The sequence below is a fragment of the Dipodomys merriami genome, unplaced genomic scaffold (genome assembly GCF_024711535.1).
Source record: "Dipodomys merriami isolate MVZ:Mamm:240054 unplaced genomic scaffold, mDipMer1.0.p SCAF_696, whole genome shotgun sequence".
NCBI classification, from domain to species: domain Eukaryota; kingdom Metazoa; phylum Chordata; class Mammalia; order Rodentia; family Heteromyidae; genus Dipodomys; species Dipodomys merriami.
Genome location: NW_027206286.1, coordinates 203482 through 230518, shown reverse-complemented (window position 1 = coordinate 230518; position 27037 = coordinate 203482). Strand labels below are relative to the sequence as shown.

Genomic DNA, 27037 nt, shown 5'->3' with positions numbered 1-27037 from the left:
AAGTTCGAGAAGCGAGGGGGAGAGGAGACTTCTCAACACAGACAGTAGTGTGAACCAGGCAAACGCACGCCTGCAAGTTCCGAGCACCAGTCGCGGATCCCACCGGAAGCACGAGGCCGAGGCCGGGGCTCCGCGCGGCCTGGGGGGCTCAGCGCGAGGCCCGGGGCTCCGCGCGGCCTGGGGGGCTCAGCGCGGCCTGGGGGGGCTCAGCGCGAGGCCGAGGCCCGGGGCTCCGCGCGGCCTGGGGGGCTCAGCGCGAGGCCGAGGCCCGGGGCTCCGCGCGGCCTGGGGGGCTCAGCGCGAGGCCCGGGGCTCCGCACGGCCTGGGGGGCTCAGCGCGAGGCCGAGGCCCGGGGCTCCGCGCGGCCTGGGGGGCTCCGCGCGGCCTGGGGGGCTCAGCGCGAGGCCCGGGGCTCCGCACGGCCTGGGGGGCTCCGCGCGGCCTGGGGGGCTCAGCGCGAGGCCCGGGGCTCCGCACGGCCTGGGGGGCTCAGCGCGAGGCCGAGGCCCGGGGCTCCGCGCGGCTGGGGGGCTCAGCGCGAGGCCGAGGCCCGGGGCTCCGCGCGGCTGGGGGGCTCAGCGCGAGGCCGAGGCCCGGGGCTCCGCACGAGGCCCGGGGCTCCGCGCGAGGCCGACCCAGGCGCGGGAGCGCGCGCAGCGGCGGCAGCTCGGGCCGAGTCCAGCGGGGGAAGGCGCCCGAGGCCTCCGCGCCGGCCCACCCCGGGCCCGCTTCCAGGGAGCGGAAGTTCCTCTCTCTCTAACCCTGGCTTGAGGACGAACCCCCTGAACGGTTCAGAGCGCGGCGCGCACCGACCCCGAGACGAGGCCCAGAAACCAGCCCGGGCGCCCGCGGGCGCGGCGCATGCGCCCCGCAGGAAGGGAGGAGGCGGGCTAAGGCACGGCGAGGGCGGGACTTCCGGGGCCCTTTCATTGGCTGGGGAGACTCGGGCTCCCCGGTCACCTGCCAGGAGCCGGAAGTCGGAGTTATAATAAAGGAAGGGGAGCCGGAAGCTGCGCCGGGTTTGCGTCTCCCGTCCCGTCCCGTCCCGTCCCACCGTCCCGGCCGGCCTTCGGTCTTGAATTCGGTCGTCCGCCCGCCCGTCCTCGCCTCGCTTCCGCCATGGCCCTCAGCGATGCTGACGTGCAGAAGCAGGTGAGCGCCGGGGCTGGCGCGGCCGTGGGGCCGGGCGGAGCGCGGGCCTGGGGCGGCCCCGACCCCGCGGACCCCGCACCCCGCGGCCTGCGGCGGCCCCGACCCCGCGGACCCCGCACACCCCGCACCCCGCGGCCTGGGGCGGCCCCGACCCCGCGGACCCCGCACACCCCGCACCCCGCACCCGCACCCCGCGGCCTGGGGCGGCCCCGACCCCGCGGACCCCGCACCCGCACCCCACGGCCTGGGGCGGCCCCGACCCCGCACCCCGCGGACCCCGCACCCGCACCCCGCGGATCCCGCACCCCGCATCCCACGCGTCCGCGAGGCAGAGACGCCTGAGCCCCGTCCACAGCCCCGGCTGCCGGGAGCCCCGGGGCCAGCGGCGCAGGGCGGGCAGCACAGAGCCGAGCGCAGCGCCGACCCCCGGCCTCGGGGACAGTCGGCCCGGACCGCCGGCCTCGGCTCGCAGCCTCCCGGGGCGGCCCCGGACCGCCGGCCTCGGCTCGCAGCCTCCCGGGCCATCCTCGGCTCGCAGCCTCCCGGGCCGGCCTCGGCTCGCAGCCTCCCGGGGCGGCCTCGGCTCGCAGCCTCCCGGGCCGGCCTCGGCTCGCAGCCTCCCGGGCCATCCTCGGCTCGCAGCCTCCCGGGCCGGCCTCGGCTCGCAGCCTCCCGGGCCGGCCTCGGCTCGCAGCCTCCCGGGCCGGCCTCGGCTCGCAGCCTCCCGGGGCGGCCCCGGCTCGCAGCCTCCCGAGGAGCCGGGGTGACAGGCCCTTTTAAGGCACGGGACTGGGAGGGGACGCGGTGGCGTGGGTAGACGGATAGCTAGACAGAGTGGCTCCGGTTGGCTTTGGCACTGCAGCTCCGGCAGCCAGGGCCTTGCATTTAGTAACTCGCCCGCCTGTACTTCTTCCAGAAAAAGAAAGGCTGCAGGTTTTGTAGTTTAGGGAACTAAGTCCTCTTTTTTTTTTTTTTTTTTTTTAAACCAAGTACTGGGAAAATTCTGACTAACAGACACTCACTGGTTTATGAGTCGAAGATGAGTAGGATAATGTCCTTTTTTTTCCTTCTGTGTTTCCAACTATAAGTCTTCATGCTATTCTCAACTGAATGTGTACTGAGCAGTAAGGTCTTTCTTTTTTCTCTTCTTGGGCTGAGCTAAAGTCTGCACAGGAAGGTCTGTAAGACTCCTCTCCAACTGACCACCACAAAGCAAGGAGTAGTGGGAGAACACCAGCTTTGAACAAAAAAAGTTCAAGAACAGACCCTGATTTTAAGCCCCAGGATCAACATACATCACACACACACACACACACACACACACACACACACACACACACACACACACACACACACACACACACACACACACACACACACACACACACACACACACACACGTACGTATGTTAAGTAGTACTACAAGCTGGGTGCCAGTGGCTCACACCTATAATCCTAGCTGCTCAGTAGGCTGAGATCTGAGGGTCTCTGTTCAAAGCCAGCCCTTCAAAGCCAGACTCTTCAATTAACTGTCAGAAAAAATGGAATTGGGGGCTGGGACGGTGGCTCCGTGGTAGAGCGCTTGCCTTGCATGCCTGAGGCCCTGGGTTCGATTCCTCAGCACCACATAAGCAAAAAGAAGCTGAAAGTGGCGCTGTAGCTCAAGTGGTAGAGCACTAGCCTTGAGCTGAAGACCTGAGGGACAGCGTCCAGGCCCAGAGTTCAGGCCCCACGACTGGACCCAAAAAAAAGAAAAAGAAAAAATGGAATTGGTGCCATGGCTTAAGTGGTAGAGCTCTAGCTTTGAGCAAAAAAGCTCAGGGACAGGGTCCAGGCCCCGAGTTCAAGCCTCACAACAGGGGTCAGGGAGGGAAGTAGTACTACATTTTTTTTTTTTCTATTTTGGTTCCCAGCTGCATTTACCAGGCAAGTGCTTTGCCACTGAGCTACTTCCCAGTCCTACAATAGTTTTTGGTGGTACTCAGATTGGCCTCCAAGCCTAGACCTTGCTGGGTGGTTCTTTAGTGTTTGAAGCACAACCTTCAGTCTAGCATTTTGCTAGTTAATTGGAAGTAGAATCTGATGGACTTTTCTGCTCGGGCTGGCTTTGAGGCTGGACCATCTGACTTTTGCCGCCTCAATAGTGAGTATTACAAGTGAGAGCCTTAATATTTTCAGCCGTAAGAGTGCTAAGCACATACTACCTCCTTAACACTTGGATTCCTTGGGATTTTTCCCTTGCATTAAATATGTGAGTACTGTTTTTATGATGCTGGCCTGCAAACCCAGGGTTTCACACGTGACAGGCAAGCTCTCTACAATCATTTGGCTGTTGGGGATGGTCATTTACTGTACTAAACTTTCAGCTGGGCGTGGTGGTGTTATACACCTGTCATCTCTGCTGTCTAGGAGGATTGCAGTTAGAAGGACGCTGACTAGAGCAGAAATTACACCCCTGCTCAAAAACAAACTAAAAAACAAGTGACCAGAGGCATGGCTGTAATGGCAGAGCACCTGGGTAATTATGAGCCCCTGAATTCAATCCCCACGAAATAAATAAATAAAAATGAAATAAGAACCAAAGGGCACATAGCTCACTAGGCAAGCTTAAGCCGCTGGATTTAATCCCCAGTATTGCAACCCCCTAAAGTTTGAAAGAATCTGACTTCAAAACAATTACTGTGTTAGCCAAAAGAAGTAAGGTATGTTTTGAAGGTCTGGTTTTTCTGCTTTGGGGGCAGAGTTCCTGTACTTAAGGGGTTGATCTCTTGGAACTCTTGTTGACTGTAAATAGGCCTCTCTGACCTGACCTGCCTTACTGCTGCCCTAGGCCAGGCTGATCCAGTTAAATCTGGTAGCTGAGGTTCCAGCACAGGCCATGGGGAAGGATAATACAGGTCTGAGTCAGCGTTCACCGGTCTTGTGGTCTTGTAGCATTTAGAAACACCAGTTTTGATAACTGTATTTAGAATAGCTCTTTTTACTCCCTTCTCCTTGTGCTAGAAAAGGAATTCCAGACCTCTCAAACAAGCCCCGTACCACTGAGCTACCCTCCTTCCCCTACTTAAACCACTTCAAAAATCGCACACAGGCCAGGCACTGGTGGCTCAGGCCTGTAATCCTAGTACTCAAGAGGCTGAGATCTGAGAAAGACCGTTCAAAGCCAGTCCCGAGCAGGAAATTCTGTGAGTCTCTTTGTTTCAATTAGCCACCAAAAAGCCAAAAGTGGAGCTGTGGCTCAAAGTGGTAGAGTGCTAAGCCCTGAGAGAAAAAGCTTAGGGACAGCACCTACCAGCCCCACAACTGACAAAAGTTTAAAAAGTAGTGAATCAGGAAAGTTAGACATCATAGTTCCAAATAAGAATTCAAATATTGCTCTTTTTCCTAACAGATTAAGCACATGATGGCTTTTATTGAACAAGAAGCCAATGAGAAAGCAGAAGAAATCGATGCAAAGGTGAGATCCATTTTCTGGTTTTAAGTTACGAAAAGTTTTATACCATTGAGCTTTGCTGAGCTTAGTAGAACATTAACAGCTACATTTATTTCCCATAAGAGAGGGCTGGGAATGTGTCTTAGAGATAGAGGCTTGCCTAGCATGCATGAAGCCCTGGATTCGAATCCTCAGTACCACATAAGCAGAAAAAGCCAGAAGTGGTGCTGTGGCTCAAGTGGTAGAGTGCTAGCCTTGAGCACAGAGAGGATCAAGGACAGAACCTAGAACCTGAGTTCATGCCCAAGGACTGGCAATAATAATAGAAATAAGCTCTAAGGCATTTACAAGTGATAAAAGACGGTTAACATTTGTTAAATTCATGGCGAATACAACTCCATCTTACAAGGTAGTATTCTCAGACTGAGTTTATAGGAACAGACTTCACAGGTAGTAACTCAAAATTTTTTTTTTCATTAGTCCACTAGTAAGGAAGAAATGCTGCATCTGACAGTGCATGCCTGTAATCTGGGCACTCAGGAGGGCTGTGGCAGAAGGTTAGCCGAGGCTAGCAAGACTGTCTCAAAAACGAAAGAATGGATGATCCAGGGAGCCTCACAATGAGTTAAGAACAGTAGTTCCGTCATACTTTAAATGGTGTGGAGACTAAACTTGGGCACACACACACAATGAATTGGAGAGCTTACAATCTGACCAATGACTGGGCAGGTGACACAGGCCCGTCACAACAAACCCTGGGAAAAGCACAGTGGCTGGTGTAGTGGTGCAGCCATGTAGAGCAACACAGGTAGGATGAGGACTATAACCCAGAGGGACCCCGGCCCACACGCAAGCCAGAACGGCGTAGGTGGTGGAGTGCCTGCCCGGTGAGCATGAAGCTCTGCGCTCAAACCCCAGTAAACGAAGGGCTGCCACAGTGGTCCTTGGTCACAACCCGATTCATGGCTGAGAGTAACAGTCGCTAGTCTTTTTCATCTGAATAAACGAGAGGTCATCTTTGAAGACCTGGCATCACAATACATTTTCTGGTTTAGAAACGGGATGAGTGCGCGTAGGCAAGGATCTCAGTCAGCAGGTGCTTAAAATGAAAAGCACTGGCATCTCTTGTAGAGGACTAATGCTAATTCATTTTGTGCTGTAGGCCGAAGAAGAATTCAACATTGAGAAAGGGCGTCTCGTGCAGACCCAGAGACTGAAGATTATGGAGTACTATGAGAAGAAAGAAAAGCAGATCGAGCAGCAAAAGAAAATGTAACCTTCATTAAGCTAACGAGGGTTTCAAAAGCCAAATGAAGCGTAGGACCTGGGTGTAACCCAGTGGCAGAGCACTTGCTAGCAGGCACACAGCCCCATCCCCGGCATCCACTGCCCCCCGAAAGAAAAGGTTAATGGATAAGAGACAGACAGCTTTGGAGTACAGGTCTTAACTGGGCCACCGACTGCTTAACCTGTCCTTAGGCAAGTTGTTTAGCTTTCTTTCCCTGTTGTCCTTGTGACCATAATGTGGAAAGACTAAATGTTTGTGGAAACCCAGGCCCAATCTTGACCACTCCCAAGACTCTCCCTTTGAAAATAACGTGGGCCTGGGAAGGCGGCTCAGCGGTAGAGTGCTCACCAAGCACGCACGAAGCCCTGGGTTCAACTCCTCAGCACCACATACACAGAAAAAGCTGGAAGTGGCGCTGTGGCTCAAGTGGTAGAGCACTAGCCTAGAACAAAAGAAGCTCAGGGACAGTGCCCCGGCCCTGAGTTCAAGCCCCAGGACTAACCACCAAGGTTAAGTCAGTGGAGCTCTCTTGACCAGTAAACGGGTGTTTAGGAGCTCTTCACAGCACACGCATAGGGAGCTGCTGTCTCTACAGCTTTTGTATTTCATGCCGCCCTGACAATACTTCCATACCTTTTGCAGTCAGATGTCCAATTTGATGAATCAAGCAAGGCTGAAGGTCCTCCGAGCTAGAGACGACCTCATCACTGTGAGTTACCAAGAAGTGCTTCTGCTCTGGTACAGTGTGCACTCACCTGCCCTCACAGGCAATCCTTGGTTAAGACAAGGGTTGGGTTTTTACATGGGGTCTCACCAATGACTCCTGCCCCCGCCTTCCTAGCGCCGGCGTTAGGGGTATGCGCACAGGGCTGGACGGATCATACTCGAGGGGAAACTTTGTAAGCTGTGTGCCTGGGGAAAGATTTGCAGTAGAAGAGCTTACACGGAGCAGCCGGCGTACTATTACTGACTCCACATTTCCTCTTTTGTCTGTCGACTAAGGCACTTGGTGTGCAGGACTAATAAGAGGGTTGAATGGGCTGGGAACGGGGTGCACACATGTCATTGCAGCAGTTTGGAGAGAGGCAGGAGGATTGCAAGTCCAAGGCTGGCCAAGGCTGTGTGTTAAGACACTGACTCACACCAGACAAGCAGGATTAAACAAGGGGACACGGTTAAATCAACTGGTGGAGCCCGTTCCCTGACGAACTTCCTCCAGTGCTAACCCTTCCCCATCCTTTCCACGATAGGCCAGGTATTTTTCTGTGTGTATGATAGTAGGATTTGAACTTAGGGATTTGAGCTTCCTAGGCCAGAGCTCTACCACTTAAGTAGCACCACTGCTTCTAGCCTTTTGCTAGTTAATTGGAGTTAAGTACCTTTCCCAGGCTGACTTCAGAATCATGATTCTCAGACCTTAGCCTCGTGAATAGCTAGGATTCTAAGTATGAGCCATCAGGGACTGGGAAGGTGGCTCCGTGGTAGAACGCTTGCCTTGCATGCATGAGGCCCTGGGTTTGATTGCTCAGCACCACATAAGCAGGAAAAGCCAGAAGTGGCGCTGTGGCTCAAGTATAGAGCGCTAGCCTTGAGCTGAAGAGCTGAGGGACAGCGCCCAGGCCCAGAATTCAGGCCCCAGGATGGGCAAAATAAATAAGGGGCTGGGAAGATGGCTCAGTGGTAGAGTGCTTGCCTTGCATGCACGAGGCCCTGGGTTCAGTTCCTCAGCACCACACAAGCAGAAAAAGCCGGAAGTGGGGCTGAGGCTCAAGTGGTAGAGTGCTAGTAGAAAGCTGAAGAGCTGAGGGACAGCACCCAGGCCCAGAATTCAGGCCCCACAACCGACCAAGAAAAAAAAATTTTTTTGAATAAATAAGAGCCATCAGTGCTCACTGTATTTTTTTAATTTTTTTTTGGGGGGGGGTCTAGTCATGGGGCCTGAACTCTGGGCCTGGGCACTGTCCCTCAGCTCTTCAGCTCAAGGCTAGCGCTCTACCACTTGAGCCACAGCGCCACTCCTGGCTTTTTTTTTTCTGCTTATGTGGTGCTGGGGAATCGAACCCAGGGCCTCGTGCATGCAAGGCAAGCGCTCTACCACGGAGCCACCTTCCCAGCCCCTCACTGTATTTTCATCTATGTGTATTTTATTTCTTCTGATCTTTCTTTGAGAAGGCTTGCTCTTAGTCTGGGCGCTGTCCATGAGCTTTTTCGCTCAGAGCTAGTGCTCTACCACATTGAGCCACAGCACCGTTTCTGGTTTTCTGGTGGTGAACTGGAGATGAGTCTCACAGACTTTCCTGCCTGGGCTGGCTTTCAATGTTAATCCTCACAGCTCGGCTTCCTGAGTAGCCTAAGCATGAGCCACTGGTGCTGGGCTCTATTTAGGTATTTTTCTGTAGGGCTTGAACTCAGGGCCTGGGTGCAGTCCGTCCCTTACCTTTCTGCTCTAGGCTGGAGCACTTGTACTGGAGCCATACCTCCACTTCTGACTTTTTGCTGGGTAACTATAGAGAGAGTCTCCTACAGATGTGTCTGCTTGGACTGGCTTCAGACTTTCATCTTCAGATCTCAGCCGCCTCAGGTGTAAGCAGCATGGCTTAGAGATGAATTCTTTCAGACTTTTATGCCCAGGTTAGTTATCAACCAAGATCCCATGAATTTCAGCCTCCTGAGTAGAGCTAGACTCAGAAGCAAGCCTGGGTAGCAGCCTGCATTTTTTTTTTTTTTTTTTGTCGGCCGTGGGGCTTGAACTCTGGGCCTGGGCGCTGTCCCTCAGCTCTTCAGCTCAAGGCGAGCACTCTACCGCTTGAGCTACAGCGCCACTTCCGGTTTTCTGGTGGTTTATTGGAGATAGGAGTCTCACGGTCTCTCCTGCCCGGGCTGGCTTTGAACCGCGATCCTCAGATCTCAGCCTCCTGAGTAGCTAGGATTACAGGCGTGAGCCACCAGCGCCCGGCTAGCAGCCTGCATTTTAAGACTGTATTGTTTTTCTGCACTGGTGGACACCTGAGCTAGTCTTCCACTAGACTGAACTTTCCAGAAGAAGGATGATGCTTCCTTATTATATCATTGTACGGGTACCGCATCGGCTTTGTTAGGTGTCTTGGGACGTGTTGAATGAAAACCTGCTGACGGGATTTGAGGTGGATGGTGGTCATGAGCAGTGTTTTAGGTGATGCTCTTCTTTTCCACTTCTTTAGGATCTGCTGAATGAGGCAAAACAGAGACTCAGCAAGGTGGTGAAGGATACAAACAGATACCAAGTGCTGCTGGATGGGCTGGTATTACAGGTGCGCCCCAGTGCCCGCTGGCTCCAGCCCCCAGCCGTGGTTTTCCATGTGCTGGTCAGGACTGTGAGGTCCAGTTGGCTCACTCTTCCAGGCTTAACTACTCTTACAGGACCTTACAACCTAAGGGCCAAATCTGCTTCCAATTTCCCCAAGCTGAATTCTGAATGGTTCCCCCGGCAGTCATTTACGCCTGGACACCAGCCTTTGTCCTACTTACGTCCATCCTCAGCCTTGCCCGGGCGCTGGGCCTGGTCGTGTGCTGTATTACTTCTGGATCTTCTCTCCGTCTGTTCGTCCTGTCCTGTCCTGTCTTCGCGGAGTCGAGCAGCAGTGCTTTCCCCTGATAGGCGGAAGGACAGCACTGTGCTGTGGGCTGACTGAGTGGGGTGCGCTTTCCGCTCATGAGTCCATCGGTTCCCCCAGGGCCTGTACCAGCTGTTGGAGCCCCGGATGTTTGTGCGCTGCAGGAAGCAAGATTTCCCTCTGGTCAAGGTACGCACTTGGCATTTTGGAAATACTTGATACAGTCACTCATTTTTTTTTTTTTTTTTTTTTTGTCGGCCGTGGGGCTTGAACTCTGGGCCTGGGTGCTGTCCCTCAGCTCTTCAGCTCAAGGCGAGCGCTCTACCACTTGAGCTACAGCGCCACTTCCGGTTTTCTGGTGGTTTATTGGAGATAGGAGTCTCACGGTCTCTCCTGCCCGGGCTGGCTTTGAACCGCGATCCTCAGATCTCAGCCTCCTGAGTAGCTAGGATTACAGGCGTGAGCCACCAGCGCCCGGCCAGTCACTCATTTTTTAAAAACTATTACATACTGTTTATGCACCTCAAAGAATAAAAACAGAAAGGCAACAACTGTAATGTCTGTGGTTGAGACAGAGGCTGACCAGCCATAGCCTGAGTGCTGGGATGATAGGTGTGTGCGCAGTCTTGGCTGGGAAAAACACAAGACCCTGTAGGAAAAATAGTCAGACTAGGGATGTGGGCCTGGCGGCCACAGGAGCCTGCGTTCCAACCCTGAGTGTCCAAGGGTGCCTCGGACCCCCACCCCCTCAGTGAGAGTGACCTCCCCACCCCCTCTGCCTCCGGATGGCAGTTTTGCCCCCCACAAGCGGAGAGCTGTTCTTGTTTGTGTACTTCGTTGGCTTGCTTGCCGTACCTGCTTCCGAATCTGTTAAAAAGATTTCACTGCTTTTCCCAGGCTGCAGTGCAGAAAGCAATTCCGATGTATAAGATTGCCACCAAAAAAGACGCTGATGTCCAGATTGATCAGGAGGCCTACCTGCCTGAGGACATGTAAGGACTTCTGCTGTCGCACCCCTTCTGTCTCAGGGAATGGCTGGCCTTCTGGCCTCTTTTATTTTTGTCAGTTGTGGGACTTGAACTCTGGGTATAGGCCCTGTCCCTCAGCTCTTCAGCTCAAGGTGAGTGAGTGCTCTACCACTCGAGCCACAGCACCACTTCTAGTTTTCTGGTGGTTCATTGGAGATAAGAGTCTTATGGACTTTCCTGCCTGGGCTGGCTTTGAACCGCGATCCTCAGATCTCAGCCTCCTGAGTAGCTCGGATGACAGATGTGAGATGGCAGTGCAAGCCATCAGCCCCGGGTGCCTTTTTAGTGTATGTGTGCATGCACTCCAGTACTGGGGCTTGAACTCGGGGCCCAGACACTGTCCCTTGGCTCTTTTTTCTGCTCAAGGTTAGCGTTTTACCACTTGACCACAGCTCTACCTAACAGCTCTTTGCTGGGAGGTAAGAGTCTCACAGACTTTTCTGATTCAACTGGCTTTGAACTACAATCCTCAGATCTCAGCATCCTGAATTGCCAGGGTTAGGCCTCTTTTGTGTGTGTGTGTGCCAGTACTGGGACTTCAGCTCAGCCTGGGCATGGTCCCTGAGCTTTTTTGCTCAAGTCTGACACTCTGCCACTTGAGCTACAGCTCTACTTCTGGCTTTTTGCTGCTTACTTGGAGATAAGTCACACAGACTCACCTGCCTGGGCTGGCTTCAAGCCAGGATTCTCAGATCTTAGCTCTCTAAGTAGCTAGATTACAGGGTTGAGCCACCAGCATCTAGCTGGGTTTTGTTGGTTTTAATGTATGGTTTTGTCTGTGGCATAGTTCGAACCCAGAGCCTCATGCATGCAAGGCAAACACTCTACCACTGAGGCACTTTCTCAGCCCATGGGGTTCCTTTTAATACTGATCCTTCATGCCTCTAAAAGTGCCCAGGATAACAGTAGTGAGGGCGCTGGAGCAGGACCAGAGGCACCGATGGGAAAGGGAGCCCTGTAGCAGCACCAGTAGACTGGTTTGTAAACTGAAATGGAACCCCACGCATCTCCCCAATCCTGGCGATGTGGAAGGAAGTCGTTTGGTGTCAGTGTGACACCGTAACTACCTTTGAATTGACTGATGCGTGCACACAGCCCAGCAGCCTTCCTTGGAGGGAGTAAAAGGTGAATTGCCGATCTAAAGGCGGCTATTCTCGCCTTCTCTGCAGAGCTGGTGGAGTTGAGATCTACAATGGGGACCGCAAGATAAAGGTGTCCAACACCCTGGAAAGCCGTCTGGACCTCATAGCCCAGCAGGTGAGCGTCCTCCGCAGGCGGGTGTGCGGTTCTCGTCTCCCCGCCCCCCCCCCCCCCCCCCCCCCGCGACCATGCCAATTTATGAAATTGTTTTTCACAGATGATGCCAGAAGTGCGGGGAGCCTTGTTTGGTGCCAATGCCAACAGGAAGTTTTTGGACTAAGCCTCTGGGAGGTGCAAGCCGCTCACAGCTCCACTTCTGAAGCAGCAAGATTTCCTCAGTAGCTTCCTCTTTGCTGACGGGTGTACCCAGTCCCCTTCTGTAGAACAGCGGCGGGAGGCCGACCGGGCGGGGTCTCCGCTCCCGCACCCAGCTCTCCCAGCTCTCCGTGGCTTCCTTCGGCAGCAGGGAGGTGGAAGCAGATGGTGCCCCGTGGACGTCCCTTGAGCCCCCTGCTGTCCTGCTGCTCCTGCGTCTCCTGTAGGCATGACCCCCGCATGTCCCACTCCTCCCCCTGCTCTGGTGTAACATGCATGCAGAATGCACATCACCCAGCGGTCGTAGAAGCTTCACTTTTCCTCGTCTGTAAGTGTGACTTAAAACCTACGCCACCCAAATTCTTTATTTATTAAAACAAAAGCTTTATGTGTATTTATTTTTTGTTTTTGCCAGGGCACTGTCCCTGAGCTGCTTTTTGCTTAAGGCTACCACTCTACCACTTGGGCCATAGCGCCATTTCCAGCTTTTTCTCTGTGTGTTACTGAGGAATTGAACCCAGGGCTTCATGCATGCTCTACCTACCACTAAGCCACATTCCCAGCCCCACTTGTAGTTTCTTAAGAGTTTGTGGTTTGAGTAAAGTTCTGCTGTCTCAGCCTCCTCAGGAGAGACTGGCAGGCTGCTCCCTTGAACCAGGAGTTGGGGTCCAACCTGGGATTACAGACCCTAGCTTTAAAAGAACAACTTTCAAACACCTAATTTGATGATTCCTAGCTGCTGGCCCTTGAAACCACTATTTACCTTACTTTCCCCCCGGCCATCCATCCCCCAAGTTAACTTCAGAACCGTGAACCTGCGCTCGCCACACCTTGCAGATGGAATGGAACCCGGGGGCCTCACACAGGGAGCGTCCCTCTACCACCGAGCCCACCCTCGTTCCTGGCTGAGTTAGTCACTTATGCTAGACTAACGCTCACAAGCCTCCCTCCGTTCCTTGTCCAGTGACAGCTGAGAGCCACGCAAAGCCTTACAGGTGCTGTGTGGCAGAGCTGGGGAGAAAAACACCATTCTCTCGTCACAGACCCACGTCTCCCGGGAGGTGGGAACAGATGTAGCAGCAGCTCATGGAACAAGATTTTCTTAGGACTGACGGACCCCGTCTGTGTGACGTTATTTCCTCTGAAGCAGCCTGTGGGGAAAGGAACTGCCTGTGTGGAGAACTGTCAGCTCCTCGAGGTGTTGCAGACAGGAGCCAGAAGCAGGACTCAAAGCCCAGCGTGAAAGCGCCGCCGCGCCCCTCAATTACACAGGGAGGCCCTACCCATTCAGGGACGCCACGGGAAGGGCCTGGGCCTGCACTGTAGGAGAGCCGGTCGGACTTGGCTGTTGATCTGGGGCGAGGAGGCTCCTAGCTCAGCCACGCTCTAGCCCTGGTCCCGTTTGCTCCACATCAATGCTAGCGCTCACAGTAAGGTTTTTAATCCAACATAAAACAACATTTAACCCTCACACCAACTCAGGGATACTGAACCTGGGTGTGAATTGGAAATGTTAACTGAAAAAAAAAAAAAAATAACCCTTCTGTCTTTCCAGCCAAAAACAAGGATTATTCTTGTTAGAAACAGGTGGTTAGGGGATTCTGGGCATCTCTGGCAGCCTCCCCCCCAAAGGAAATTCAGATTTCATGAAGAAAGGGCTGTAGACTCCGCTGCTGCGTCTGTAACTGAGGTAGTACTACAGGGCAGGACGGGCTCTAGGTCTACTCAAGGTACTTTAAGACATGCTCTCCAATCCCGACAAAGTAGACCCCCTGGGCGATGCCGAAGAGAGGCGCTATGACCAGGGCCCTGCAGCCCGCGCCCTTCATGAAGGCCCAGGGTCCCTCCTGAGTCCAGAGTTTCCTGTGGAGAAGGAGAGCCTTGTATGAGCTGTGGATCCTTTGTCCTGACAGGCTGGCTCGGGGCTTGCTGTGTAGGCTGGAGACACAGGTGCGTTAGCATGCAGGCTGGGGCAACAGGAGGGGGTGGCAGGAGGAAGCCAGGCCTCTCCAGTTCTATGCGTAGTCCGGCCACACTACAGAGGCTCGAGTGGCTCCACCCTTGGGGTGGAAACATGGTGGAGAGATGAAAGGGAAAAGCGGGTTTCAACGCGGTCTCGGGTTCCATCTTACCTGGCACAGTCCGTGACCCCGCTGTAGGTCTCCTCACCCACCCCTTTCTTGAGGGTTTGGATTCGAGTTTTCAGAACTAGATTGGAAAGTTGAGACAAGCAATGAACATCTCGCGCTCGACACAGCGGTCCGATCCCTTTAGAGCATACAGGCACAAGGCCTGCGTGACCTCACCCGCCTTCCTCCACGGCCATATCGCCCTGGGGCACCTGGGCTGCAAAGCGTCCCCGTGGGAGCGGGGCCAGCTGTGGCCCCGTGAGGATTCACCTCCCACCTCGGCCTCAAGTTCTAAAAGGTCGGCCGTCATTGGCAGCCAGGGCACCCCCTTGCCAGGGGAAGCCAAAGCAATTGGGTGAGGGGGACCCCTGCTTTCCAGGAGGGGTGACCTGAAGCGGTGCTGGCAGCAGTGAGACCCCCTTGGGCCACTGCCCTGCTGTGAGGACCGCGGCTGACCGGCCCCCGGCAGCCATGGGCAGTTAGACGGAGGCCCGATCCACAGAGCGGGCCAGCCCCGAAACCCCGCCCCTCACCCTCGCTTCTGCGCACGTACCGTCCAGGGGGGTGACCGCGGCTGCCGCCACGGACCCTGCCGCACAGCCCGACAGGAAGGAGTGAGCGAAGGACGCCTTTCCTGTGTGCTCATGGACCCCGAGGTGGTTGAGGTTGGCGAACAGGGGGAAGTAGAGGATGGAAAAGGGGATGTCCCTACGGAGGAAGAAGAGCTGCGTGGCTGCACCTGCTTCCTCCCCCCAGGTCACACACAGCCCCCTGTGGTGGTGGAGGTACAGGTGCTCCCGGCCCCGGCCCCCGCAGGCTGGGAGGAAGGGGTGGGCAATCCCGCCGGGGCCCGGCCGGCCTCAAGGGCTGCAGTGTCCCACGTCAGGAAGAGGGCTCACCTGAGGAGAGTGGCTCCCAGACCCTTGTAGAGACCAGACAGGCCCTCCGTGCGAAGCAGCTCCTGGGCAATGAGCGTGGCAGACGGGCGTCTGGAGGCGGACGGCATGCCGGCGCTGTGGGCGGAGTCCAGCGGGTGGGCTGCTGGGAGGGAAAGCAAAGGCCAGCTTCCATCTCCACCACGCCCGGCAGGTTGCTGCCCCCTCCCCGAAGGGTGTTAGGTCCCCACTGCTAGCGCTGGAATCACGCCGGCACGGTGGAGATGGTCCCCGTGTCAGAGCTTTGGGTCCCAGGCGGGCATTACCTCACATAACGGTAGCCCAATCTGTCTTGCTCTGTCACAGCACAACCCAGTCCCTAAGGACCTCAGGACCGGTTTTGATCGTTTGCCCATTTCTAAACCATCTCTGATTTTTTTTTTTTTTTTGAGATAGTTTTAACCTGTAAGCTCTTCAGGACAAAGAAATGAACCTCTCTGGTCTTCCCTTCAGATGCCACTCTAAGATTAGGCTGAACATCTCCTTCACGCCCTCCTTCATTTTATAGAGCTTGACTTGTAGATGTCAACCCATTTTAGATGCGTATGCAGAGCCTATTATCTGGGCACGGTAGCAAAGGAGGGCCTTGAGTCCCAGGCCAGCTTAAGCTATATTGGTGAGACTGTCTCCAACACACACATTTTGGTGAGGGTAGGGGTGCGAACACCGGGGCTTGAACTCGGGGTATTGTGCTGGCTAGGCAGTTAATCTACCACTTGAGCCCCGGGTCCCTCGAGGAATGCTAGCACTTGTCAGCCAGGTTCAAAGGCTACCTTGATAAAGAATCTGTCTCTGTCTCTTGCAGACACACTGGGGGCGATTCTAGAGCCTGACCTCTTATTCTTCCTGGAGTTCCCCTTGCTTCAGGCTGATCTAATCCACTCTAGAGCCTGACTGAATTCTTGCACAGCTGGACTGCCCAGTCCTTAACAGAGGCTATACTGGGCATATTGGTTGGGGGGGGGTGGGGAGGAGGGGATTGAGGGGCAGCTGGCTCCTTCCGCTGGGAAAGCGGGGCCAACCCTTGCTTTTCTGCATCTTCAGGACTCAGGATTTAGGAAAGGGCACAAAAAATTGGAGCAGTTTTCTTCCTTTTTATGCCTTTCTGTGTGTTAAAAGCTAGCTGCTGTGGCATACGAATACAGCCCTATCCCGACCCCCACCCTGGAGCGGGGGACAGACCCAGGCCCCTCATGCTCCTCCACAGAGCCACTCGCCCAGTTCCTATCCTTAAAATCTTCAGGGATCCCAGCCCAAGTATCAAGGAGGTCCGACGGAAGTATTGGGGTGCCCGGGTTCTGCATGAGAGTACTGGAAGGGATAAGCTGTCGGATAAAGGCTTCCATTGGCTTGGACAGGGGCCAGACAGAGCACAGGAGGGAGGTGGATGCGATCTGTTCTGACGCCAGCCTCCCCAGGCTGAAGATAAGACGGGGTACACCTTACCCAGGCGCCCAGCATCCTGCAGCTGGATCTTCAGCATTTCCATGGGGCAGGTAACCACCACCTGGCACATTCCAGCCCCACAGCCGGCCAGCATCTCCATCTTCAGGTCCCGCTGTGTCCTGTGGCACCAGGGATCAGTCCTTTAGTCCCAGGCTAGATAGACCTGTCCCCATACCCTGACCTGTCACCACGGGGTCCTACCCACCCAGCCTGGGTAAAGAACCCAATCCTCAGGCTCAGTCTCCTGAGACTAAATTGAAAGATGCTGTCAGACTCCTGACCTCCTAAATACTGTCCCTAGGGCAGTGGGAGGACAGAGAACCCAAGGAGGCTTGGACTCTGACTGTAAAGAATCACCAGCTACTCGATGCTATGTGTGTATATTCAGATGTTCTGTACTGTTTTGTGCTGGTACTGGGGACTGAACTCGGGCCTTGTACTCGTGCTTAGCTTTCTTGCTCAAAGCCACTTTAACCAGGCTTACAGTTCTTTTTTTTTTATTTTGGAAATTCTGGGGCTTGAACACAGGGCCTAGGTGCTATTTCCGAGCTTTGTTTGCTCAACGCTAGCGCTCTATCACTTTGAGCCACAGAGCCACATCTGGTTTTCTGGTGGTCAATTGAAGATAAGCCTCACAGACTTTCCTGGGTGGGTTGGCTTCGAACTGCAATCCTTAGATCTCAGCCTCCTCTGAGTAGCTAGAATTATAGGTGTGAGCCACCACCACCCAAGTTCCTGATTTTTATGTCTCAGATTTGTCTGCTCTGGCTGGCTTTGAGCTTTGATCCTCAGATCTCAGCTTCCTGTGTAGCCTGGACCTGTATGCTTGTGAATATGCCATCTACCTGTCTTTCCCACATTCTGGAACATTCTGTCCCTCTGTTCTAGCTGTCAGAACAGATGGTGTGTGTGTGTGTGTGTGTGTGTGTGTGTGTGTGTGTGTGTGTGTGTGTGTGTGTGTGTGTGTGTGTGTGTGTGTGTGTGTGTGTGTGTGTGTGTGTGTGTGTGTGTGTGTGTGTGTGTGTGTGTGTGTGTGTGTTTTGGGTCCGGTCGTGGGGCCTGAACTCTGGGGCTGGGCGCTGTCCCTCAGCTCTTCAGTTCAAGGCTAGCGCTCTACCACTTGAGCCACAGCGCCACTTCCGACTTTTTTCTTTTTGCTTATGTGGTGCTGAGGAATCGAACCCAGGGCCTGGAGCATGCAAGGCAAGCGCTCTACCACTGAGCCACCTTCCCAGCCCCATGTGTACACTTCTGAGAGGTAAACTGAGTCACATTTGCAATCCTCTGCCCCCAAAATGACACACAGTGAAGGATTTTTTTTTTTGCCCATCGTGGGGCCTGAATTCTGGGCCTGGGCGCTGTCCCTCAGCTCTTCAGCTCAAGGTTAGCACTCTACACTTGAGCCACAGTGCCACTTAATGCTTCTGTGGTGCTGAGGAATCGAACCCAGGGCCTCATGCATGCCAGGCAAGCGCTCTACCACTGAGCCACCTTCCCAGCCCCACAGTGAAGGATTTTTTACCCCTGCCCCCACCAAACTGTACCTGTCTTCCATGAGCAACTGCCGGAAGAAGTCATTAGCTGCTAGCTTGATGGCCTTCTCTGGAGTGACCAAGGTAAGGTTCACTGCAGCACCTGCGGTGAGGCATGAAAATGTGAGTCCCTTCGGCACAGGCCGGGCAGGCTCTGGAGTGAAGGACACACAGCACTTACTTTAGGCACAGTACAAGGCCACCCCAGGGAGTCCAGCAAAGCTCCTTAGGCTATTTTTCTTGGGGAGGGGGGGGGGCTGATCCTGAGGCTTGAACTCGGGTCCCAGGCACTGTCCCTGAGCTTTATTATGCTCACCGTTAGCACTCTACCACTTGAGCCACAGCGCCACTTCCAGCTATTTCTATGTATGTGGTACTGAGGAATCGAACCCAGGGCTTCATGCATGCTAGGTGAGCACTCTACCACTGAGCCACCTTCCCAGCCCATTTTCTTTCTTTCTTTTTTTTTGTTGGTCACGGGGCTTGAACTCTAGGCCTGGGCGCTGTCCCTCAGCTCTTCAGCTCAAGGCGAGTGCTCTACCACTTGAGCCACAGCGCCACTTCCGGTTTTCTAGTGGTTTATTTGAAGATAAAGAGTCTCACTGACTTTCCTGCCCGGGCTGGCTTTGACTCCTCAGATCTCAGCCTCCTGAGTAGCTAGGATGACAGGCGTGAGCCACCGGCGTCCGGCCCGTTTTCTTTTTTTTAATGCTCATTCCCTGTGGAACCATGTCCAGGAACCAAGCACCCTTGTCCTGGTGGTACATGCAGCTCCCCACCGTGAGCCCGAGACAGGGCCTGCTGATTTCATGTTCCCTGCACCCTGGGCAGCTGGGTAGTGTGCGCAGGTTTCCAATGTGTTTCTCAGGTGGTGGAACAACATCTCTTAGCATGAAGCACCAGCCGAGACCCGATGGCGGGCAGGGACGCCGCAGGTGGCCAGCGGTCTCCTGGGGTCATGTTGGGGAATTGCTCACAGCCCTGTCCACCCTTTGTCTAGTTAGCTGGAGAAACACTGGGATGAGACAGGGCTCCCTGGCTTTCCATGTGGCACAAGTGCGCACTGATGTGAAGGGGCCGGAAAGGCCAGGCGATGCAGGGGAACCATGTGGTCCAGCAGCCCTCCGGCAATATGCTACACGCCCACAGCCTGCAGCCCATCCACGCCCACCGTCCGCACCGGCGCAGCCCACCTCGGTACATGCCCAGGAAACCCTCCATGCGGGCCGTCTTCACCAGGCAGTCTACCCTGGAAAGAGACCAGACAGGCAAGTTCAGGATCACCGGGGCGTTGCCAGCCAGCCTCTCCCGTGCTCTCGATGCAGACCACATCCCCAGCCCCGCAATACCTACATTCCTCTGTACACATCCTTGCCGTGCTGGTTCTGTAGTCGGGTCTTGGCCAAGTCGATGGGGAACACGCAGGTCACTCCCACGAGCCCTGCTACACCTCCATTGATGAGTTTGGCGGTGATACTAGGCCATGGGAAGGAGAGAGGCAGTGAATGGGGGGAGGGGGCTGGACACAGCTGGGACTGGGTAGAAGGGCAGAGGAAGCAGCTGCTGGCCCCGTGGCCTGCTGGGAGCTGCTGAGAGACGCCCTTCCAGTGCTGTCTGTCACCCGGATCTGGGAGCCCACAATGCCTCCCTCCCACCTTGTGACCTGACTCCACAGGGGACTCTGGGAAGGAGACCCCTGAAGGGCCCCCTCGGGCTTCAGCTCTGCCTCAGGGCCTTTCCTCCAGTTGCAGTGCCCCGACCTCTCACCCTTGCAACCATGCGTAGACAAGTTTTCAAACGAACCAACAAGCTCAGGCAGAAGCTGGAGCTGCGCTGTCTCCTTGAGCACATTACCTTCCTTTCCCCAGCGTAAAACCTGCCCATGGTGTTTGTGAGGGTCCTAAGAACTAAGGTGTGGGGCCAGTCAGAGCCATTGTTAGGAAGAGCGCATAAGCCGTCCGCCAGCAGCTCCCGCCTGTCATCCCAGCTACTCCGAAGGCTGAGATCTGAGGATCACGGTCTGAAGCCAGCCCGGGCAGGAACGTCTCTGAGACGTCTTCGTTTTTGTCACTTGTGGGGCTTGGACAGAGGGCACTATCCCCGAGCTCTTCAGCTCAAGTCTAGCATTCTACCACTTTGAACCACAGCACCACTCCTGGTTTTCCGGTGGTTAACTGAAGAAGAAAGTCTCACAAGAGACTTTTCAGCCCAGGCTGGCCTCAAACCCTGGCCCTGGGATCTCAGTCTCCTAAGTAGCTAGGATTACAGGCTTGAGTACCAGCACTCAGCCTGTAAGACTTTTATCTCCAATTAACCACCAAAAAGCCAGAACTGGAGCTATGGCTCAAGTAGCTTTTCTCTAGCCTTGCCAAAAAAAAAAAAAAAAAAAAAAAAAAGAAAGAAAAAAGCTCTCAGAGACAGTACCCGGTCTCCCATAAAATATTTGAGAAGTCAGGTACCAAGCAGTGGCTCATGCCTGTAATCCTCGCTACTTAGGAGGTGAGATCTGAAGGTTGCAGTTCAAAGCCAGCCTAGGCAGCAAAGTCCATGAGCCTCGGTATCTCCAATAAACTACTCAGAAAAGGCCAGAAGAAGGGGCAGCACTGTGGCTCAAGTGGTAGAGCGCTACCCTTGAGCACAAAGAGGATCAGGGACAGGGCCCAGGTCCCAAGTTCAAGCTCCAAGATTGGTTAAAAAAAAAAAAAAAAAGCTAGAGAAATAAAGACACAGAAAATATAAAAGCTTTGCTGGGCACCAGTGGCTCACGCCTGTCATCCTAGCACTCAGGAGGCTGAGATCTGAGGATCACGGTTCAAAGCCAGCCCAGGCAAGAAACTCCATGAGACTCTTATCTCCAATGAACCACCAGAGCTGGGGCTCATGTGGTAGAGCGCTAGCCTTGAGCTGAAGAGCTGGGGAACAGCATGCAGGCCCAGAGTTCAAGCCCCATGACCAACCAACAAAAGGAAAAGCTTTCTCAGACCCCGTGGGGCGTAGTAAAAATGTTCTTATCTTACAGGCCAAAGGCAAACGAGTGAAATATCTGGGTGGTAGATTTCCTCACAAATGAATCTAATTAGGTGATGTCTTAACTTTTGCTAAGAACACAAATGCTGCCAACTCCACAGACTAGTCAGCTAAGTTGGGGGCCGGGGGGGCTCTCCTCCCAGCATCCATCTTCTCCCCACCCAGGCCTGGCGTTTCCCTGGGCTAGCGTACCTCAGATCCTGGCTGGACATTCTGGAGGGGTGGAGTCACCGGGCCCTCTGGCAGGGGCTGCTGGCTGGGTCCAGAGGAGGAAGTGGTGCGTTTCCTTCGCTTCAGCTCACCACCGCCAGCTTGCTCTGGGACTTCCCCTTCCTAGACAGAGCTTTGGGAGCTGGGGGGTGGGGGTGTCATATAAGAAAAAGGGCTTACACCTGTCATCCTAGCTACTCAGGAGGTCCGGGCAGGAAAGTCTATGAAACTTATCTCCAGTTGACCAGCAAAAAAACAGAAATGGAAGCTCAAAAGGTACAGCACCAGGAGGTCCCGAGTTCAAGTCCTACCACACAATAATAAAAGGAGAGGTGTAAATGCAAAGGCAGCCAGAAACATGGGTCTATCTAGGGCTTGCTGGAGCCTCTCTGGGCAGGGTTAAAGTCTCTGGTCAACTGGCCAACAATGGCTCCTGCCTGTAACCCTACTTACCTGGGGGACAAGATGGGAGAGGATTATAATTTGAGGCAAGCCCAAGCCTAACGCGGAGACCTGATCTCAATAGCTGGTTGCAGTCCTGTTGGCTGAGGACCAAGGCTTGAAGCCCGCCAGATAAATCCAAATATCTCTAACCAGAAAAAAAAAACAACAAAAATCCATCGGGCACCTGGTGGCTCACGCCTGCCATCCAGCTACTCAGGAGGCTGAGATCTGAGGATCACAGTTCAAAGCCAGCCCAGGGCAGGTAAGTCCGTGAGACTCTCATCTACAATAAACCACTCAGAAAACTGGAAGTGGGGGGCTGGGGGTTTAGCCCAGCGGAAGGGCGCCTGCCCGGTGCGCACAAGGCCCTGGGTTTGGTCCTCAGCCCTGGAAAACAAAACAAAAGCAAAAGCAAAAACAAAACAAAAAAAAAACTGGAAGTGGCACTGTGGCTCAAGTGGTAGAGCACTCACCTAGAGCTGAAGAACACAGGGACAGTGCCCAGGCCCAGAGTTCAATCCCCACAACCGACAAAAATAAAAAATAAAAATAAAAAATCCGGAAATGGAGATGTAGCTCAAGTGGTAGTACCAGTCTGGGGTGAAAAATCTTAAGTGCACGCGCGTGTGCGCATTCACACACACACACACACACACACACACACACACAAATGTAATAGTGGTAACCTACAATTCTGGCCACTCAAGCTGAGATTGGAGGGATGGAAATCTCTCAAGACCAACCTCAGAAATTGACATCATCTACCACATAATCAGCAAGCAGTAGACCGGGGGCATGGATCACCTGCTAGAGCACCAGTCTAGCCAGTGTGAGGCACTCAGCTGACCAGTAGGTTGGGCCAGACACCTGACTCCCAGGGGCAGCCTGGGGCCCTGCCACCCCCACTCCCGAGCCCGAATGCAGGGTCCTCTCCAGGGCAGCTGTTCTGAGCAGTAACCTGACAGGGTGGGAGGGCGGGCTCCGGGGCCACGCAAGAGGCAGAACGAAGGTTAGTAGCAGGTTCGTGGTATGGAGACGGGGAGAAGGGTCTCTCGGCTGCCTTGGTTTTAGGCGTGTGCTCCACACCTGCCCTCAGCGTTCGGGAACAAGGCAGGTGCGCCAGGGTTGTGCTTTGGAGCCCGGCACAGATGGCTTTCTCAGGAGGCGATCTGTGTCGGGGAGCAGGTCAGGGTCACTGATGGGAGGAGAGACTGGCATTCCACTCTGCCTACCTTCCCACTCCGATGGAGCCCCAAGGCCGCTCACTTCCACAGAGCTAGTCAACCTAGTGCAGAAAACTAGTGGGGCCTAGGAGTTTTTTGGGGTCTCCAGCTTGAACTATTTTTTTTGTCAGTCATGGGGCCTGAACTCTGGGCCTGGGCGCTGTCCCTCAACTCCTCAGCTCAAGGCTAGCGCTCTACCACTTGAGCCACAGCGCCACTTCCAGCTTTTTTCTTTTTGCTTATGTGGTGCTGAGGAATCGAACCCAGGGCCTCATGCATGCAAGGCAAGCGCTCTACCACTGAGCCGCCTTCCCAGCCCTCTATCTTTTGTGTGTAGGGTACTGAGTGGTAGAATGTGGGCTTAGGATCTGTCTTAAGTAATTCACTCTAAGTAGTAATTAGTAACACAAGGGTGGGCCTGGCTCCTGCACTGCAGGCAAAAGAGCCAAGTCCCCTGCCTCCCCCTGCCCCCGAGCGCCCCTCCAGTCAGCCTCCAGGGCGGAGCTGCCAGGCCGGCACTGCCCACCACTCCCAGCCCCGCATCCTTCCCTGCTGCACGGGGTGTTCTCTCCGCAACCTTGGGTAAGTTACAAATTGTTCTCGGGCCTCTGAGTGGCATCTAGGCTGGCATCATGTCCCCCAATACACCTTGCTATCTAGCCTGCCCTCTGGGATCCTGCCGAGTACAAGTCCCAGCCCGCCTCCCGGGTTACTGCTGCTTATAACCTGACTCCCCACCCAACAGGGGCTGTGGGAGTCCCTGCTGTGGAGGAAGCCAACTACGTGTGGCCCAGGTAGCCCTTGCCTGCTTGACCCAAGACTTGTGTGCTTGCTCCGTGCCCTTAGCCCACACTGAGCTCCTGCTGGGTCGGGTGTCTGATCCAGGCCCTCACAGCACAAGTGACTTCTTGACTCCTTACCAGGAAGTACCCTGCCCTCCGGCCTGGATTCTACCCAGGATGCCCTTGGCAGGCAGGGGACTCCCTCCCGCCCCCTCGATTGCGGGAACCTTGGCCTAGCAGAGGCAAGGCTTACCTGTCTCCGGGAGGGAGCCCTCCAGCTCGCCGCTGCGCTGTGGGGAGGGCTGGTTTGTCCCTGGGTCCTGTCCACAGTCCCGCCCTCCTGATTCCTGGGTGGCCTCCTCCTCCCTTCCGCGTCCCAGCCTCACCTCCACTCCCCAACTCCCTCGGTTTGATTTGAATCAAACCCCAGAGAGGCCGCACGGCCTCGTGAGATCCCCCCAACCTGGCAGGCAGCCACCCCGCTTCGCTGAAGTAGGGCTCCACACAAAAGTTCCGTTTAGCCGGGCAGTGATTTGGCCAAGACTCAGAGGGGTGGACAAACCAGGGAGAATCGATACAATGGAAACATTTCTGCAGTAGGGCCAGAAGCTAACCTGCCTCCCGGCCTCTCTGTGCAGGAGTGGGAACGGAACCGGGGCCCTCGGGTCTGGCACGCCCCACTCGCTTTCCCAGCGGCCATTCCACTCACGCAGTCTGTCCCTTGCAGTGGGAGCACCCCCCTCTGACCCCAGAGCATCCTGCGTGAGAAGCCCTGCCCAAACGGTGGGGGGCTGGAGAAACCAGCTCCTGTGCTTTACTGGTAGGGATGTAAAATGTGACGGCAGCTGAGTATGGCAGCTCCTTACACTATTGAACAACTGGCGTAAGATCTAGCAACTGCAACCTGGGTGTATGGACTGGTGTAAGATCTAGCAACTGCAGACCCAGAAGATCTGCATAAGTATTTACCTACTCATTTCTATAGGCCAGTTGTCTTTCTTTAAGGTCCAAGACTAGAAACTAAAACGCAGTGCCTGACACATTCTTTCACTGGCTGGCACCAACAGAGCACCTCTCTCCAACCTGTCAACCCTGGAAGATACTAAGGCACCCCTAAGGGAAGACTGGATGAGCAGAATATGGCAGCACACAGTCCTGTTCAGAAAGGAAACTGACACTGGCCATGGGTGGATGGATCTTGAAATCATGCCAAGGGAAACGGGCCAGGAAAGGGCAAATACTGTACCATTCCAGTCTTTGAATAGACAAGTTCAAAGACAGCAGTGGAACAGTTACCAGGGGCTATGGAGGGGGAGGGGGATTAGACACTGGGTACCAGGTTTCAGTTGGAGATGAAATGTCAGCAGATTAAGACTTTACCATTATTATAAGAGGACGAAAGCAAGCAAATGAGCAAGTGAGACAAGTAAGCAGCAGTGCATGACGTGTGAATGTAAATGGATGGCACCATGAGGGGTGAGGTATGCAACGTAAAACAGGATTTTAAAAGCAGGCAAGATATTATATGTATGTATGTCTATTATGAGAAACACTCTGGACATTAAGATGTCAATCATTTTAGTATTGCAAGTTGAAATATGAAACAAAAACCACCATGGCAGCAGGTGGAGATGTTAAGATTGGAATCTGGAAAGGTGTCATGAAGAGTCATCACACAGAGGGTGACAAGGAATGCACAGCGCTGGAGACAGAAGGACGAAGTCAATGGAAGACACTCTGGACACTGATGTATTAGGTCAGTACCATCAAGTTATCTAAGAGATGACTTAAAGAGTTGGTGATTGGGCTGGGAAGGTGGCTCAGTGGTAGAGCGCTTGCCTTGCATGCATGAGGCCCTGGGTTCAATTCCGCAGCACCACATAAGCAAAAAGAAAAAAAAAACCGGAAGTGGTGCTGTGGCTCAAGTGGTAGAGTGCTAGCTTTGAGCTGAAAAGCTGAGGGACAGCACCCAGGCCCAGAGTTCAGGCCCCATGACTGGACCCCAAAAAGAGTTGGTGATTGGGCTGGGAAGGTGGCTCAGTGGTAGAGCGCTTGCCTTGCATGCATGAGGCCCTGGGTTCCATTCCTCAGCACCACATAAGCAGAAAAGCTGGAAGTGGTGTTGTGGCTCAAGGGGTAGAGTGTTCGCCTTGAGCTGAAGAGTTGAGGGACAGCGCCCAGGCCCAGAGTTCAGGCCCCACGACCAAAAAAAAAAAAAAAAAAGAGTTGGGTGGGCTGGTGGCTCATACATGTAACCCTAACTACAAAGGATGCTGACATCTGATTGGGGTTCAATACCAGCCCAGGCAGCCAAGTCTATCTGTAAAACTCTTAATCCCCAATTAACTACAAAAAAAAAAAAAAACCAAAATGGCAAAATACTAGTCTTGGGTGTAAAGCTAAGGGACAATGCCCAGGCCCTGACTTTAAGCCTCAGTACTGGTATATGCACGGAGTTGGTACGAGAAGATGCACAGATATGAAATCTGAGAGTCCCTTATATAAGCAACGTGCAGGCCTGTGGTTTGCGGGCCCTGAAATCCGTCCCCAGGGTCCCAAGGTCTCTTGTACTTACTGGAGCCCTGGCTGGCTGGTTACTCCCTCTTCATCTTCGCTCTTGGAGTGCTCCGGGTCAGACTTCACTTGGTCTTGCCTTTGCTTTCTTACTCAAGACTCAATTCCTTCCCACAGCAAAAACCTGAGAAAATGTCTCTACTGCCCTTAAAGTTCTGCACAGCTTTTGCTAGAATAAGATAATTCATCCTTGTTCTATGCCATCAGGAATGAGGCTCTGGTCCAGGATTCAGTCTCCAGGCCACCTGCATTGATATGCACATCATGGCTATGCAAGGGGGGGATTTTGGCTTACAATAGCCCGATCTGGGCATTTCCCAGCTGCCTTCTTGGCTGGTTCTGTACAGTTCATTCTTCACTAAGGCTTTTGTTAAAAATCACCCAAGGACACTGGAGGAGTGAGTCTTGATAGCATAAGGGGAGTAAAACAAACGCACAAATATCCTTTAAAATCCCAAGGAAGAACCCGGAAGACAGGTCTGCAGGGCAGGGGAAGAGTTCGGCGGGCAGCTGCGACATGGGAACCCGGAGCTCCGTGTCTCTGGGTGAGCTGGCAGGGAATCCAGCCACCCAGGAGGAAATGGCCCAGAGCCCTTCCTGCCAACACCATCTCTTGCATAACAAATCCATGTCCCAGGCCACTCACCCACTCTGGGACGGAGGAAGCAGCACTTGGGTTACTTTCTCGACTCTGTGGAGATGACCAACTGCCAGAGGGGGGAACTTCACAACGCCAAGAATGTCTTTTTTGTTTTAGAGGCAAGGAGATCATTTTTTGTAACAAG

The 27037-nt window shown here is 54.3% G+C and overlaps 2 protein-coding genes across 4 annotated transcripts; one reads left to right on the top strand and one right to left on the bottom strand.

Annotated features, from left to right (window-relative positions):
• Nucleotides 1–1000: 1000 nt before the first annotated feature.
• LOC138816392 (V-type proton ATPase subunit E 1) lies at nt 1001–12344 on the top strand. The gene is made up of 9 exons (XM_070006101.1): nt 1001–1153; nt 4545–4610; nt 5749–5858; nt 6517–6583; nt 9075–9164; nt 9588–9656; nt 10365–10459; nt 11665–11752; nt 11853–12344. The coding sequence occupies exons 1-9, from the start codon at nt 1121–1123 to the stop codon at nt 11913–11915; spliced, it is 681 nt and encodes a 226-aa protein (XP_069862202.1). The 5' UTR covers nt 1001–1120; the 3' UTR covers nt 11916–12344.
• Nucleotides 12345–13375: 1031 nt separating this feature from the next.
• LOC138816391 (mitochondrial glutamate carrier 2-like) lies at nt 13376–26769 on the bottom strand. Of its 3 annotated transcripts, none has more exons than XM_070006098.1 (10): nt 26254–26769; nt 21212–21371; nt 19346–19468; nt 19186–19241; nt 18005–18095; nt 16461–16579; nt 14979–15120; nt 14633–14787; nt 14083–14158; nt 13376–13813 (listed from the first exon to the last, which is right to left on the bottom strand). In XM_070006098.1, exons 2-10 carry the CDS (start codon nt 21229–21231, stop codon nt 13672–13674), a joined length of 924 nt encoding a protein of 307 aa, XP_069862199.1. In that variant the 5' UTR covers nt 21232–21371; nt 26254–26769; the 3' UTR covers nt 13376–13671. The 3 variants fall into 3 exon arrangements, with proteins under 3 accessions (XP_069862199.1, XP_069862201.1, XP_069862200.1); XM_070006100.1 differs by having other exon boundaries at nt 14979–15117; XM_070006099.1 differs by lacking the exon at nt 26254–26769 and adding an exon at nt 23932–24070.
• Nucleotides 26770–27037: the final 268 nt, after the last annotated feature.

Excerpts from the sequence above, each read along its gene's own strand:
- LOC138816392 (XM_070006101.1), top strand. The coding sequence starts at position 1,121 with ATGGCCCTCAGCGATGCTGACGTGCAGAAGCAG. Across the intron at positions 1,154-4,544 it reads ATGCTGACGTGCAGAAGCAG|ATTAAGCACATGATGGCTTT; the intron begins GTGAGCGCCGGG and ends TTTTCCTAACAG. Across the intron at positions 9,165-9,587 it reads TGGATGGGCTGGTATTACAG|GGCCTGTACCAGCTGTTGGA; the intron begins GTGCGCCCCAGT and ends CGGTTCCCCCAG.
- LOC138816391 (XM_070006098.1), bottom strand. The coding sequence starts at position 21,231 with ATGTCCAGCCAGGATCTGAG. Across the intron at positions 19,242-19,345 it reads AAGGATGTGTACAGAGGAAT|GGTAGACTGCCTGGTGAAGA; the intron begins GTAGGTATTGCG and ends GTCTCTTTCCAG. Across the intron at positions 16,580-18,004 it reads CAGTTGCTCATGGAAGACAG|GACACAGCGGGACCTGAAGA; the intron begins GTACAGTTTGGT and ends CTGGTGCCACAG.